The sequence below is a fragment of the Lepeophtheirus salmonis genome, chromosome 14 (assembly GCF_016086655.4).
Source record: "Lepeophtheirus salmonis chromosome 14, UVic_Lsal_1.4, whole genome shotgun sequence".
Classification (NCBI taxonomy): domain Eukaryota; kingdom Metazoa; phylum Arthropoda; class Copepoda; order Siphonostomatoida; family Caligidae; genus Lepeophtheirus; species Lepeophtheirus salmonis.
The window spans coordinates 40849287-40865359 of record NC_052144.2 but is presented as its reverse complement, the minus strand read 5'-3'; the positions used below and the strand labels follow the sequence as shown (position 1 = coordinate 40865359).

At 31.4% G+C, this 16073-nt stretch overlaps 1 protein-coding gene across 1 annotated transcript in view; it reads left to right on the top strand.

Annotated features, from left to right (window-relative positions):
* The window catches only part of LOC121129829 (uncharacterized), a 52328-nt gene that overhangs the window by 15745 nt on the left and 20510 nt on the right, over positions 1 to 16073 (top strand). The window contains exon 4 of the mRNA XM_040725548.2: positions 2556 to 2772. Coding sequence (XP_040581482.2) covers positions 2556 to 2772 — 217 coding nt within the window. The remainder of the gene's footprint in view (positions 1 to 2555; positions 2773 to 16073) is intronic.

Sequence of the window (16073 nt, the reverse complement as noted above, 5' to 3'; positions counted from 1 at the left end):
GATCCTTCCATTAAAGAAGATGAGATTCACCAAGTTAGGCAGAAAGAAGCAAATCCCTGGAACAGAAAATGAAATTGGAGAGAGAGAAAAGATCAGAACCCGTGTGACTAGGATATACAAATGCAAAAAATGAACTCCTAGGAAAAGGGAAAGATCCCATTAATTACAAAACAGGCGTAGGGATAATTGATTCTTTATTAGAGGGAGACATTATCAAAACACTAATTTAGCAACAAATGAAGAAAACGGTTATTTATCGATACTTTTTGCTCTCTCTAACTCATTAATAAAATCATTTATGTACCTATGAGAAAAACAATAAAGTAAGTGGCGAAGCAATGTCTACTTGATCAATATGTGTCCAAATATGTTGGCAACAAGACAACTTTTTTGTAAACTAGGACACCAATTATATTGAATATTACTCTATAAGTAACTACGCCGCGTCAACAAGGTAACAAGGCAAATTCTGGGAAGGGGAAAAAAAGTTACTTACCTTATGAGGGAAATAACAACAAATGATAAATTGACATAATCTAGGGTCTGATGAAAAGCGACTACCTGCGCTGGGAAAAAAGATATTAGATGAATCAGACACGTTTCGTACTATGAGTATCTTTATTTTTTGAGAAATCAGAATAAATATTTTTTGGAGTGTAACTAAAATCTAGCTTAAGGGAGTTTTCTTGAATAATTTTTTTATAAAAGTGATATTTTTTCAGAAGACATATTGAATTACTTTTTTTTTCTTCACTGTAGGGTATTTGTTAAAAGTTGTAATTTTTGACAAAATTTTTATTTTTTTTAATTGTATCTTGTTTTTTTATCCAGGCCAACTTTTATTTTTTTTTTAAACAAAAAATGATGTCGATAAGTAGAATATTTTGAAAATTCTAACATATCAGTGAGCAAGGAGATCACTATAGTTTATAGTCAAGGATGTTAAAATTGTCAAAATCCTTGTGATAATACATTATTAACATTAAAAAGTATATTTTAGTAAACCTCAATACTTAGATGTCCTCTTCTCAAGATTGACAGAATACTAATAACAGCTTGAGAAAAAAAATTAATATGACGTTTTTAGACTGAGAGCACTTTAGCTCGTAGCAAAACCCCATCGAAACTCACATTAATTTTTTTTTATTTTATAAGATTTATTTTCCATTTTTTTAAAACAATATGTGTTGACCCAAAGACCTGCAAGACCTCATTCATTTTGACATACCGTTTTTATACAACTCTATACATCAAACGGCAAAATTAAACTCCCTTTTTTTAATACTGTATATTTATATAAAATACATCAGGGAGCACTATATATACTGCACCTTTTATACATGCTCGAGGCTACATGCACACGCCTGCAAAATTTGATTCCTTTGCGACATTCTTACATCTGGGATAAAAATATGTATATGATATATATGAAGCAGCATTGATATACAATGCACACTGTAAACGCGCTCGATGCTTCATGCAAAACGGCTTCAAAATTTCATTAATATAACTACATTGTTATTTCTTCGATCAAAAATGGGTTTTTTTGTTGTTGTTTTTTTTCAAACATACGTCAATATTTACAGATACACTTTGCTTTATTAATAGAAATTTGTACTTATTTTAAAAATTCAAAACGTATTGGTGAGTAAGAACCCTATAGGGTTTTATATTCATCTATGTCAGGATATATGTCGTCTTCCGGGGTTTATCAAATATGCCCTACCGATATGCAAAAATAAAATAAATCGATAATTTCAAGAATATTTTGGAGTTAAGCAGTTTAGCTGTCATGATATTTTATTAGATCAGCTACAAGCAGCAATTAGAAGAAGGAAAACAACACTAATTCCACTCTCTTCAGGACAAAAGAAGGACATATAGGCTGAAATTACTTCCATGTTGATCTTCAATTCTACCACAAGTCTAACAAGAACTTAGGTCATACACCTCTATCTCCAGAGCAAACCACATTATTCCTCTCCCTCTTTCATGATCAAACGCTACCTATAACTTTATATTAAATAATAATGATAACAGGTATAGATAATAAAAAATCCTGTTCAGGTTCCAACTACAAAAAGTCACTCCTCCTTATTATGACATATTTTATACACCTCTAGTCCTCTATCAAACTTTATTTTATATGAACTATATGTATGTTATATTCATAAAACAAAATCATCTAACGTTATCGATGTAAAGTCGATAGCTCAGCTCGTATTACGTATTTTCGTTGTATTGGTCTGATTTCCGAAAAACTTTCGAAAGTAAAAAATGTAACTATTCCCACTCTGTCTATTAAGAAAAGAAGATTGATTACGTATCTACATATAAAAATATATTTTAAAGGCCTTGAATCTCATTTCAAAATTCCTGTTTTCACTCAATTTCTGTTCATGAATATCCTTATAACCTCTCACTTATGACGAGATAAAGTATCATCGTCAACCTACGTATTGTGCATAAGAAAACTCATTAACCATTTTTCATTAATCATTCCTTTGTTTTCTCTTGATAATTATATCATACCTTTTCATTTCTTCTCCTTACAGAATAAAAATGAGAAACCACCTTCAACTACAACAATGGAACAAAGTGAAGCGGAAAATATGGATGAAGATGACGTCATTATCACGCGTGACTATGAGTTCGAAGAAGAATTAGGTCAAAATAACGAAATCAACACGGAGCCATATAATAATTTGACTCGAGTCTTTCTCCATGATCACAAAATTGAGGAAAGCCGAAGAATTAAAGAAAATTACACGGGTGAGATGAGTAAGGATTTGATATGCTTCTTAATAATCAGGTTTGAACATGCATTTACATTAGTGTTGAGAATCAGTCTGAGAACGATTTTTGACGGCTCGTTATTGAGTTTTTTTTTTTTCTTAGAGTAAACGTCAAAACGTGGCCCAAAATTTAAAAAAAAAGTCATACTTTTTTTTCTTTTCTAAATAAAACGTCATTTTGTACCATTAAGACTGATTTTTTGTAGACCAAATTTTACCACTAGACCCGTCCAGACCGAATTTGGACTAAAGTATTTAAAATTATAACTCTCTCAGACCGGTATAGGATTTTCAGACTGACACCTAACACTAATAAATACGTGTCTATTTTAATTTGGAATCCCACAACTTGATCACCTCCATTTCCTGTTGTGTAGGTTTTTTATCTGATATGCAATTCCTTCATGATAATCATTAATATAGTGTTTAAAGTGGGCCTTAAAGTTGTTGTATGTTTTTTTTTGTTTTTTTTTCAAGATTTATGGAGGAGGAGCATTTATTTATTTCATAACATAAATTCCGTGTAATTATGTTTAATTAATTAAATTAAATGTTAAATATATCTATATTAAAGAGTCACTTTGTTTAAAGTTTTGACGATGCTTTGCAAATGATGCGATAACTATATCCATCAATAGTAATAAATGATGCTCAAAGAAGCCCCAAAATCTTCGAATTGGGGAATTTTATTAGAATGACAATCTTATACAGGGTGCACAAGCTATATGTACCACAAAAAGAATTTTTCTTTTTTCAAACGAAATTTTTCTCTCCAACCAGTTATAAAATTTTTTAAATAAAGCAGATTCCAAAAGCTTCATGGATTTTGATTAATTCTATTTAATAAATTATCTCCAGCCTCAATTACAGTCTCTATACGAAGCCAAAAGCGCGAGAAGGCCATCGCCACTTGGACCCTTGACAAATCCTGTATTCTCTTTGTGTTTGGTGTTGAAGGGGTTTTTGTTTCGATCACGTCAACTAAAAAAAAAATCCATCGGATTCATATAAGGCGAGTATGGAGGCTAAAGGTCAGGGGAGATGAAATCGTCAAAATTGTCGATACATTTGAGACCTTTATTTTAATGTTCATTTAATTGGGTAAATGGAGTTGTACTGATTCAGTATAATTAAACATTATAGTATTACATTTATTCCATCTGACCTAGAAATGGTATTTGATGTCCATAAACATGAAATACATTTCCTTCTCTAGGAACGACCGGGGCACAAACCTAAGCACATTGAATTCAAGGGAATAGTTTCCCGAGCCCATTGTCAATTGAGCCTGGTCCTTCAATCTTACTACACTTTTTTTTTTTTAGGTGTAGCAGGGAGCCGAGTCCTTTAGGTGCCTCAAATTCCCTTCTAATCGTGCGAACGAATGTTTCACTGAGTCTCAGAGTTTGAGGAATTGTTATGCTATAACTCACAGTGCTGATTCAAAGGAAGGTTCCGTGCCTTCTACAAATATTTGATATAACGAATTCGTTAATTTATTCCAATTTTCCTACTCGTGCAGGTTTGAAAAAGCTATCTAACGAAAAAATTAGATATTAAAGTGTCTGCATCTGCCAAAAGATTACGCCAAAGTGGTGCATAGATGGCTTACACACCCTGTACCTTATTTTTTCATTTTTTACATTTTATATCTATAAATACATAGGCATTCCTCGGCAATGCACACTTGATACTTGGAATAAGGAAATATGAATTATGAATTAACTCAAAAAACTTGATTGATTTGTAAACTTTTCCATGTCCGCACAATTTGGAATACAATATGTATTTTTGAAGCAGTAAATAATGTGATATTTTAGACGTCTCGTCTGTATATATATAAAAGAGTTTTTGTGTGTGCGTCCCTTATGGCTACCCACACCGTTGATCCTAAGAGGCTGAAGCATGGATGCCTCTTTTGAATCAGGTCAGGCTAAGACGGGGTGCAGATATTTGGAGGGGTCAAATAAGATGTCTTATTTTATACCAGTAAAACAAAAATTAATTTTTGAGCTCAAGGAGATTACATAAGGGGACTAAGTTATAAATCAAAAAGTGACTGACGTCTCAAAATACAACCATACGACGTTTTCCAAATTTATTCCAAATCAAGAAAAAATTTGTCCCATATTTTTTTTTTCTGGTACAAAAAAAAAAGGATTTTCAATAGAATATTGAATTCGTAGATAAAATAGAGTTTGTAGAAATTTGTCTGGAGATTTGTTTGCATATAAATTTAACAAATAAAAATTAATGTTAAACTCAAATATCTTTCATGTAAAGAATATTTTCCCAATTTTTTTCTCTTTGTTTATCAAACGTGAATTTTTCAATTTTTAAGAAAAAAATGTCACAAAAAGATTCATTTTGGGAATAAAAATTTCATAACTTTACAATTAAACAATGTATATTCAATTCCCGAAAATTTTATTATTAAATTTTTGCAATATTTGCAAAAATGAACGAGTTATCGAGGTTTATTTTATCGACAACATTATTCTCCATAAGTTTTTTGGTTTTGCAAGTACGAAAAACATAATCTTGGTAGTTTTATGTTCTTCTTTACAATATCAATAAATGCTATTCTCTACTTCTTTTTTTTTGCAAAATTTGTAGGAAACAGTTTTTTGCAAATTTAGATTTGGCACATTTTCGACAAATTTAAAAGATGGCCTTCTCATTTAGGCAATTATTTTCATGCATATATGTTGGTATGTTATTTGGAGTTTATAAGACTTTTTTTTTAAATTCATAATATATAAGATATAGTACAAAGAATTACAAAAATCTAAAGGTTGCATTATAAATTACTCTACATTTTACTTAGAAAATTTCATCAAAATTAGTTGTTCATCTTAACATTATGAAAGATTATTTAAAGTGTACTGAATGAGTTGCCACCCCTGTAGGCACCTATTATGTACATAGAATACTCCAAACATCCCTATATTTAAAAAATAATAGATGGTTATTTGTTACAATTTTAATTTAATTTAATTTGAAAATAATTTATTGAACAACGTGAAATCCAGACTTGGGTATGCACCTACATGTTGAGAGTGGGTTTTTTTTCATTATTGGGGAGTGAGAAAGTACTGGAATAATTACCTAGTAGATGTTCTTCTATGTCTATCAATATATTATATATAGTTTCTAATAATCTTTAACTTTTATATTGGGAGGAAAAAGGAGTGGCAAACGCCTTTCAGACATCTATCAAGGAGCATTTAATCTGGGTGTAGAGCCGTACATAAATAAATATTAGACTGTCCCGTTTTCGAGTTAATATATTTTTTTGTCTGTACGTTATAGACCTTTTTGCCAGAAACTATCAAAAACTGACTATGGTAAAGTTTAATATCTATTAGGCCATTTTAGTTTTTCAAAAGGGGATTTTTTAGTTGAAATATCTCATTTTATTTTTCCCAAATGGGACTCAAATCATTCATAGTTAGTGTTGTATTGGTCCTTATTTAGGACCGCGGTCCAGTCCCATCTGTTCCTGTTCCACTTTTCGGTCCTTCAAGAAGGTAAAACCTATCATTGCGGGTGTTTTTCAATTATAAAAATCGTCCCCTTCCCGAATAAAAAAAAACTTGGATTAGGCCACAGTGTCATGAAAGTATTGTACATCTTGTTCTTAATAGTTTAAGAGGGATCTAAAATGTCCTCAATGATTTGTTGTTTCCTTGATTAATCAAGCATTACAAGGCACAATTTAACCCTTGTGGAAGTGTGATAGTTGTTGAACAAAAAGAAGACACAGTACCTTTGATAAAACAGGGAAAACCGCAAATCATTGAGCATATCTTAAAGCCCCTCCTTAATTTATTGCAAACAAGGTACACAATATTTTTAACAGATATACCAAAATCTAATAAATGTAAAAGTACAACTTTTTGACTCATAGCTTAATATTTTGAACGAAAAAAGTGAACAGTAATCCAATTTTTCCAAATAAAAGAGCCCAAAGATGTTATTTTTGATAAAAAAATTAAGAAATATATAATTTGGGCCATATTGGTCAATGTGTAGTTTTTGTAAGTCCAAATAGAGCAATTTTTTTAAAATAACTTTTTGAGACAAATAAACAATATTTACAATTTTTTTTGCAATTTCCCTCATAAATTATTATTTAAGTTAAAAACTTTATTTTTACTTTGAAATCCAATATTAAAAAGTACAATCATATAGCATCATATTCGGGACGGTATAAGGGAGATAAAATGGCAAAAAAAAAAACACAACATTTTTTCTAAATTAAAATGAACTGTACCACGTCAAAAATTACCTAAGATGCCTCAAACTTTGTGCAAAGTCAATGGTGGGATTGTCTCCAGTAGAAAAGGTTTGTGTGCAGAGAAAAAATATTTATACGAAAGAGGGACAGTCTAATAGATATACGACAGACTAAGAGTTTAAATAGTGATAATTCAGAAATTATGAAATATGTTCTTTACTTTGTTGTATTCAAGACTATATATATATATTTATTTTTTTTTTGTGAAAATGTACCAAATTAATAATACTTTTGCATGGAGTTACTATAATACATTATGTACTTTTAATACCTCAGACAAATTCCTATTTCTTTAAAGACCATAATTAACATTCCATTATTTTTTAAACTATGTACAACTTTGCTTCTAATACACATTTTACCTTCTCTTACATAACAACGCCATACAAGCAGTTTTTATTCTTTCTGTATATGTAATCACACATATTATTTAGGTACACAAATATAAATTTGCATATTCTAACAGCGTTTTATTCAAAAACAACATCATAGTGGGTATGAAGTAAAAAATTACATGGTTTGAGCACTATTCTTGCATGCTTCATATAATTGTTAGAAAGATATTATTATATATAAAACTATTTCTAATAATGTCAGCTATTTTTCTATTCAATTATGGCAGTAATCCTCTTTCGAAAAGAGATGCAGGATTTACGGATGCAGTAAAGATCCATTTCAATTCAGATCTGCCCAACAGCTGCGTTCATTGACTCCATACGTTCTTTACTTCCCTTCATTTCAAGATGTGGACAGAATGAATACTCAAAGTGTGAGAGTACTATCCGCCGAAAACATTTTTGCTGGAGGCCAATTTGCTGAACAGACATTTCACCAAAGTACGATTTGGGACATTAGGGCGAAAATAGAAATTTATATATGGCAAACTCTACATACTTTTCCCGGCAAAATTACAGGTGGAACGGGTTACAGAGATGGGACCATCGTAGGAAGAAGTTTGTAGCTTAGACTACAATATTGAAAAATATAAATTTAGAATTAAATTCCACAAAAATACTCACCGCAACTACCTGAAACTGCGTGTCCAAATGGCTGAAACTTTGATGACTAACAAATCAACAAATGCTATATAGAAATGACTAACTTTTATTTACAAGTGCTGTCATCTTCATGTTGAGGTCAGAAACTTTTCAAACCACCCTTGTAAACACAACATAGTAGTATATGATTCAAATGTAGTTCGAGGCTTTACTTGAAATCGTCAAATTAGTGAATGTACCTACATATTTAATGAGTAAAGAAACGGCTCTAAAAAAAATTATTGATAGTTCTTGAAAATTGTTTAATTCAATTAATTGTGGTACGTATTGGTCAGGGTCAACTCTATACAAAGGTTTCAGACCCTTGACAATTTCAGGTAAAGACATTGAAATCACATGTTATTGTGTTGTATTACATAATGATCATTAATGAATGGAAAAAATATTTTTTTTGAAAAATAATATTAATTATTTTACCTTGATGACACATACATATATAGGTAAATTTAAGATAATTATTTATCTTATCGACATTTTAAATTGAATTAAAATGTGCAATCGGGTATCTTAATATCATTTTTCAACCCAATCTGCCAAATGGTCGATCCGCAAAAAATGTAATTATTTATCTTAACGGCAAATTGTCCTATTTTTCAACCCAATCTGCCAAATGGTCGATCCGCAAAAACAGCAAATTATCCTAGACCATGTCAAAAAGATTAGCATCTGGGCTCAAGGGTGGTTGCCCCTTATCCCATTAACTGATAATTTTAGCCATTTTAATTTTTGAGTAATGTTGACCGTGTGTGCAGGAGCTCCTCACTGCTGGTAGTTTACACTGTTTACCATCAGGGAAGTTGTTTAACACTGTTTTATGTACTGCAATCAATTTTAAGTATGATTGCGGAAAGACCTGGCTTAGTAGATCTCAATGATGTTCTTGAGATTATATGCATTGACAATGGATTTCCTGTCACTGCCATTCTTACTTTCAATGTCCCTTTTCACTTACAAACTCATAGTTTTTTAACTGTATGACTGGGTAATTTTTTAGTTTACACCACTGTTTGAAACCGGATAGACACAATTAATTAAACTTCAGACTCGGGTACAACTGGACTTTTACTCGGATATTTTAATATCTGCGAGTAATTTGTAGTAGTTATTATAATCTTGATTACAAAGAACCTTCATAAGTACAGAATAATGCACTAATGCAACAAAGTATCTGATGAGTATCGACGCCGAAACAGGAGGAAAAAAGCATTGGCCCCTCACTTTTTGAAAGACAATATCATTTAAAAGTTGTATGCTCAAGTTAATATCAATATTAAGACGTCAATTTTGTTATTTTGTTAACTACTTATCCCATACTTTTTTACTCTTTACAAACCGACTAACTGATGGAAGGTTCAGTATTGGGAAAATAAGTGTACATGGTTTTCTAAATAGGCGGCAAATCATGAGTTGACGCCAACAATTAAGTGATAACAAGCCATTCTATCCCACTAAAATTGCATAAAAATATTTTCCCCTTAAGAATACTTCGTCAATCATGATTGGAAATCAAAAGGGAGTTGTCATTTCCTTATATCAAGAACGAAATAACCCTTTTAAAAATTTTCGGATCTTAGATGTACTTATAGGTATAGGTGGTACTTATTGGAATACTTAAAGTGCTCAACTAAAGCCTTATAAAAAGAGAATTTACCATGTGAGGACCCCTGAAGTAGTTAAATCCGTAAGAATGAGAATTTATCGAAACTGTGGTCAGTCAGTGAAAAGGATGGTTCATTCTATGGGAATGAGCCTTAAAACAATGAGGAGAATTGTCAAGGAGGATCTTATGGGGAAGTTCAACAGATAAACAGAAACAGTTCACCATGTATATATGCACAGAGATGCAATATTTCATTAATACGCCTACTATATATAGTGCGCCCTGTACAAACGCACGATGCTTTATGCACACGCCAGAAAAATTTCATTAATACGACTCCATTATTATTTCTTAGATCAAAATATGTTTATTATAAATACAGTGCACTCAGTGATTCTTTTTCATACATACGTACAGACATAATTTGCTTTATTAATATGGATAATATGTGTGCACACTTATTCAACCAATACAAAAACAGCATTAAAATAGCTAATATTATTAAACAACATGCAGCATCTATTCATGTTAAAACTCTTACCTTTTGACTCACCCTGTTCATTCATATTCCACACACATTAGAAAAGAACGAATGTTTTGAAGTGCATACCTACTTGGTGCAAATGTTCTTAGGTATGACTCTTGGTATTTTTAATAAGTGCCTACATGGGCCGCCAACAGAGAAAAAAAAACAGGTTTTCGCGCCCTTAAATTCCGTATTTAATTTGTTGGGTAAATGAATTTATTCGTTGGTACAAATGTGTATTTATTAATTGTATTATATAAGTACAAAAAAGAGATGTAATATGTACACGAAAAAAAAATGTTTTCAAGGCCCCTGGAATGTTTGCCATTGAGTCCTTAATGGCAATTCAAAAGAGTGAATTTTCTAATGTACTTTACTTATTAGGAAAAAATTTTATATCCTTCATACATTTTTGAGCAGGCTTTGCCAACAAGGAAGTAATAGAATTTGTCAGAGTATTGTATTGATTTAAGTGGAAACCAATCCGAAATAAGTCGTTACTATGGACTCGAGCTCATATACATATTAGGGGGGGAAGTGTAGTAGAACCCGTTTAAGGAATTAATGTTGAATACGGATATTTTTATTTTTGAAACTCTTGGATTTGCTATAATAGAGAATATAATGAAGGGATTTATTTTAGAGTGACAATATTTTTTCGGTTCCTTCAGATCCGACTCAAGTGGGTTCTACTGCCCATTCATTAATTTATGAAACCCTTTCAATATAAACTTTGATTCCAAAAGGGAATGGTATCCCTAGAGTTGTATGAAATATGATCTACCGGCATTTAAAAATAAAAGAAACGTAAATGACGTGGTAATCCTGATGATTGGAAGAATGTCTTGTAGGAGAGCAGCATAGTGTGTCATGGTGTTTTATTTGATCAGGAGCAAAGAGCTGTAAGGGGAAGGGAATAAAACATCTAACTCCGACTGGAATTACTCCGAGGTCGATCCTCAAATCAAAAAACAAGGATTTACACTTATAACTCCCGGGCAAACGTTCATTGTTACTCTCTGTCTTTCATGAGCATATGTACACCCGTGGTTACACTTTACATTTGGATGTTCTGTCTTCAAAAATTAAATAGTTATGATGAAAGTTTTAGAAAATAAAAAATCATGTTTAGGCTGCAACTAAAAAAACCGTTCCCACTTTCTAGAACATGTTTTATAAACGTCTCATCCCCACCGTCAAGTATTGGGATTTGGGGGTGTTTCTCTGATAAGTGGATAGGGCGACTTCACCACATGTAAGGGAGGATGGACCTACTTCCTTCAGGAACGGGCACTGAAAACGGGTAATGGAATGGTCTACTCAATTATACTCCGAGTCTAACAAGGACTTAATCTTTTAACACTCTAGTAAGCCCTCAGGGTTGCTCTCCAGTCTTCATAACGTCATTCGTATGTGGATGTTTTTTTTTCTAATTAAAATCTTGGACGCGTTAAGGTCATATTTTATAAGACTTTCAGTTCGATATCCGTTGATCTGTATATGTATACCTAGAAGGTACTAATTAGGTGCTATTCACTTACTATTTTAGGGATTTTTGTTGACTTTCTTTGCACTAATAAGCAAATATTATTTTTGAAACAGTAGGATTGTGTAATTCCGTTACAAACTGCGGTATATGTCCAGTCTGTCTCCACATGGATTAGAAGAATCTCATTAGAAAATCATTTAGGAACAGCATCTCGAAAAAAAGGATCATTTGATGGGATTTAGTATGTATATGGTCCAACAAAAAAAATGGGCCAGCGAAGGGATTTTTGGAGACAAAAAACTTAGTGTATGTCAACACAAAACCACGCTAAAAAGATTCTAAATTAAATTTATATTCTTCCACGGATTAACATTCCTTTATATCAACAAATTATTCTGATTCATTTATTGAAGATGCCTCAAATTGCAATTAAAGTAGACGAAGCCCCATTGTCACGATGAAAGAATGAGATATTAGTAGTTTTTATGTATTTTAAAGGGATCATATCAAGGCTCATTAATCAAGTGAAGGTTTAATATTCAGATTGTATGTTTATATGATGTAAAAAAGAAATCGGATTTATTTCTTTTTCTTGGAGTTTGTTTATATGTTGGCACACAAAAGGTGTAAGTTATCTATTGAGAAAATTATTATTATGGCCTTTTTTGGGGCATAGATATTTAAGCATGCTCTGCCAACAAGGAAGCAAAAGAGTTTGTCTAAATATTTTGTGGGAAATATTATCTAATTAAAGCATATTGACAAACAAACTTTACCCTTTAATTCAATCGATAACCATCTGTTCTTATTCGCATTTCAAAACGCGGGCCTCTCAAATATACATTAATATGAGTCATAAATATGTATTGCATGAGTTTACTTCCTGTTTCTCCCCCCCCCATTTTTATATGAAATTTTTTTATTCATGTTTTATAAACACGTAAATATATCATAGCTATATAGTCCAAACCTTTAGGAGATTGTTTCAATTAAAAACTACGCCATTTGCACATTCTACGTGATAGTTTTTTGTTGCCTATATTGTTTTGTTTTTTTAAATTATACGTACGTCGTATAAAAGAGTGGATGCATTTAGTATTTGATCCCTTGCGGATTTGTAAGTTTGCCAGCTAATAATGTTTCTCTATGGGATTGAGGTCCGTAGACGGGCTATGCCACTCCATGACCTCTATGAGCTTATTTCTGAGCAACTTCTTTGAGACTTTGGATGTATGTTTGGTCATAGTCGCGCTGGAAGATCCATTTTTAGTACACTCTCTGAGGAAAGGAGGTTGTTCTCCCTTCGATGCAGTGAAGTTGTAATGACCCCTAGCGGAGAAACACTCCAAAAACATATTACTTTGACGCCCATGCTTGAGAGTGGGGAGGATTTTCTTGGAGTTATTCTATTCTTCTTACAACAAACACTTTATTTTGTTATACATACAATATTTATCATTGTTAAAATAAACCTACCATTAAAATTATGGACTGATCTTTTCATTGTCAATGGGCAAACCTACAAAATCGGGGATGGAGTACTGTATATATGTATTATAATGAATTACCATGAGTTAATAAAAAGTTGAAAAGGTAAAGCCCTTTTTTTCAAACATTAACATTATTATTGTACAATATACATAATGTACATAGATAATTGTGGGGGAAAATCAATGATTTTTGACAAATTTTCAATTATAAACTTCGGATGATTTTAAGGATTTATTTTTCTGTGCCTAATAACACAGTCAGTTTTTCATTGTTTTTGATATAACTTCTATCATTTGAATGATATTATTTTGCCATCAGTTTACGTAATTTAATCAAAGTTCACAACTAAATTATGAAGGAGAAATGAGAGAAATTGTAACTCTCATAATCAAGGGGTTAGTTGCAACATGTGAAGCAATTTTCCTCGTATTGCATATTTTTTACTGTTTTATATATTCACAACAAGAATATTTGTTATCCGGGCAGGGCTCTGAGCAGGGCTGGGAAAGTGAACTTCTCCGATCCGTAATACCAATTTGTGATTTATAATATAAGGCTTATTATATCTTAATCTTCTATGATCGATGGAATTTTATTTACAATACAATATCTTGAATTGTCTAGTTATTACCTCATTAAAGAATATTATATGGTTTTAATTTGTAACTCGAATTTGTTTTTTGAACTGTTGCAAACGTCTTTGTTTACTGGGAGAGTTGCAATATTTGACGGGTTGCATTCTAATGCAAAATGTGGAAAAAATATGGACAGGTATAACCATTAAGTACAATTAAACAATGGTTGTCATATGTAGGAATGTTAACTGAAATTTTACTTGTCTATGTCAAATCGCCTACGCCTTATTAATTGAACCAAAAAAAACACATAAATTTAACGAAATTGTTTTTGTTTTAATTATAGAAGCAGTAAGAATTCTAGTAATGGATGCTTAGAGCTTTTTTATTAGTACCTGCATTACTGTGTGTAACGATTTATATTCTAGAGGTTATTATATCTATGAAAGACATGCGGAAATGTTAAAGTGTGTTTTTTTTTCTTCATATAATTGGGAAATCATGATGTTTCATTCCTGCTTTTTCATAGAATGAGTTATGAATTTAATATAATTTTAAGTGTATTTATAACAATGAACAGAGGAAGGTTTTTATGTCGTAATACCTATGTTGCTTGTCATCACAAAAGTAAGCTATAATAATTTTTATAAAATTGATGTTGAATAATATTTGTATTCTTTGGGGAGTTAACGTAAATTTCTATCAAAAAATTATTCTTATTATCCTTTGCGTGTGTTGCAAATTCCTCTTAAAGTAGCTAAAATTTTATCATCAGAATAAAAAAAGGATAAATTTATAGATTTTATGTTTGAAAGAGACCATATCAGGGTCAATATAAGTCTCTTAAATCAAATAAAATATCTTAACTGTAGGTAAAATTCGTAGGCATCTTTCATCCTTATTCATAACACAAATTTGCATAATAAGCATTTAATTGATTCAAATATGTATGTAAATATTGGACTGTATGTATAGGGTCTAACTACGAATCCGACGCTTCAGATTTATGGATTTTCCTGGCATTAATGATGTCAAAATTGCACAAAGCTTTTTTTTTTTTTTGGTAAAATATGTATAAAAACGTTTCACTAATATCCGAATAGCCAGCAACGGAAGATTTCAAGTATTTTCAGAACCAGAATGTAGGTGTGCTATTGTGATTATTTTGGTGACCAATAATCAAGATATTAGCAATACTTAGGTTATCCTTAAGACCTCAGTATTGACAGGTAAAGGATTGCACAGTTGAGGAAGGCCCTGGTGAAGACCATGAGCTTTAGAAGCACTCCTACGACTGAGTGTCCGAGAATATTTTACCTCCTAGCTCCTCTGATCCTAATCTGATGGATTATTTTGTCAGAGTTACCTTGAATCAAAGGTCAACATAGGTCTTCATACCAGCAAGAAGTCCCTGATACACCCTATCGTCCTAGAATACAATAGTTTAGATGGGGCTCTAGTTTCCAGGGCCTACGCACGGTTCCGTATACAAATGGAGGCTTTTATTGAGAGCAATGTAGGCTACAATGAGTGAAATATATTTTTAATGATGATATCTACTACTCAGTTTTTGTTTTTTAAATAAATCTTAAAAAATTACCATGTTATGTTAATTTAAAGTAGATAGATCAAAAGCTCTGGATTTTGTTGATTTTTGCTCAAGATTGTTTTGATGTTGATATATGGTGCGTCAACATTGTTTTTTAACATATCTTGATTTAGTAGTTCGTCCAAGGACAAAAAACTAACGAGTTGTTTTTGATAATCTACTACAAAGTTACAATAAACCCCTTAAGGATGTGACAATTGATTGTAACTTGTAATGAAATTTTTTGTTTCCTGCTAATTGAATTAATATACGTTTTACTTACTAAAGAAAGTTTTAAAGTTAAAACAGTTCTTAGCATTGTAATCTATGTGTGAATGTAGAATATAAAAAGAAAAAAAAATCTACCTGGAAAAAGAAAAAAGATTTATGTAACTATTAACGAATCCTTAATAAACGTAAAACTTTTTAAAGATTTAACTTATTTTCAATTGAAAGAAATTTGTTCTTAATTTAATCAAAGGACTCATTATAAAAAAGTAAAATGAGAAATTTACGAGAAGATTGAAAAATATAGAAACATACATGCATCACGACCATCTCCGTAACGTATTTCTTCAACTTTCCATCTAAAAGAAACCAAAGGAGGGAGAATCATTGACAGCTTACTTGAAATGTAATGCTTAACTCAAA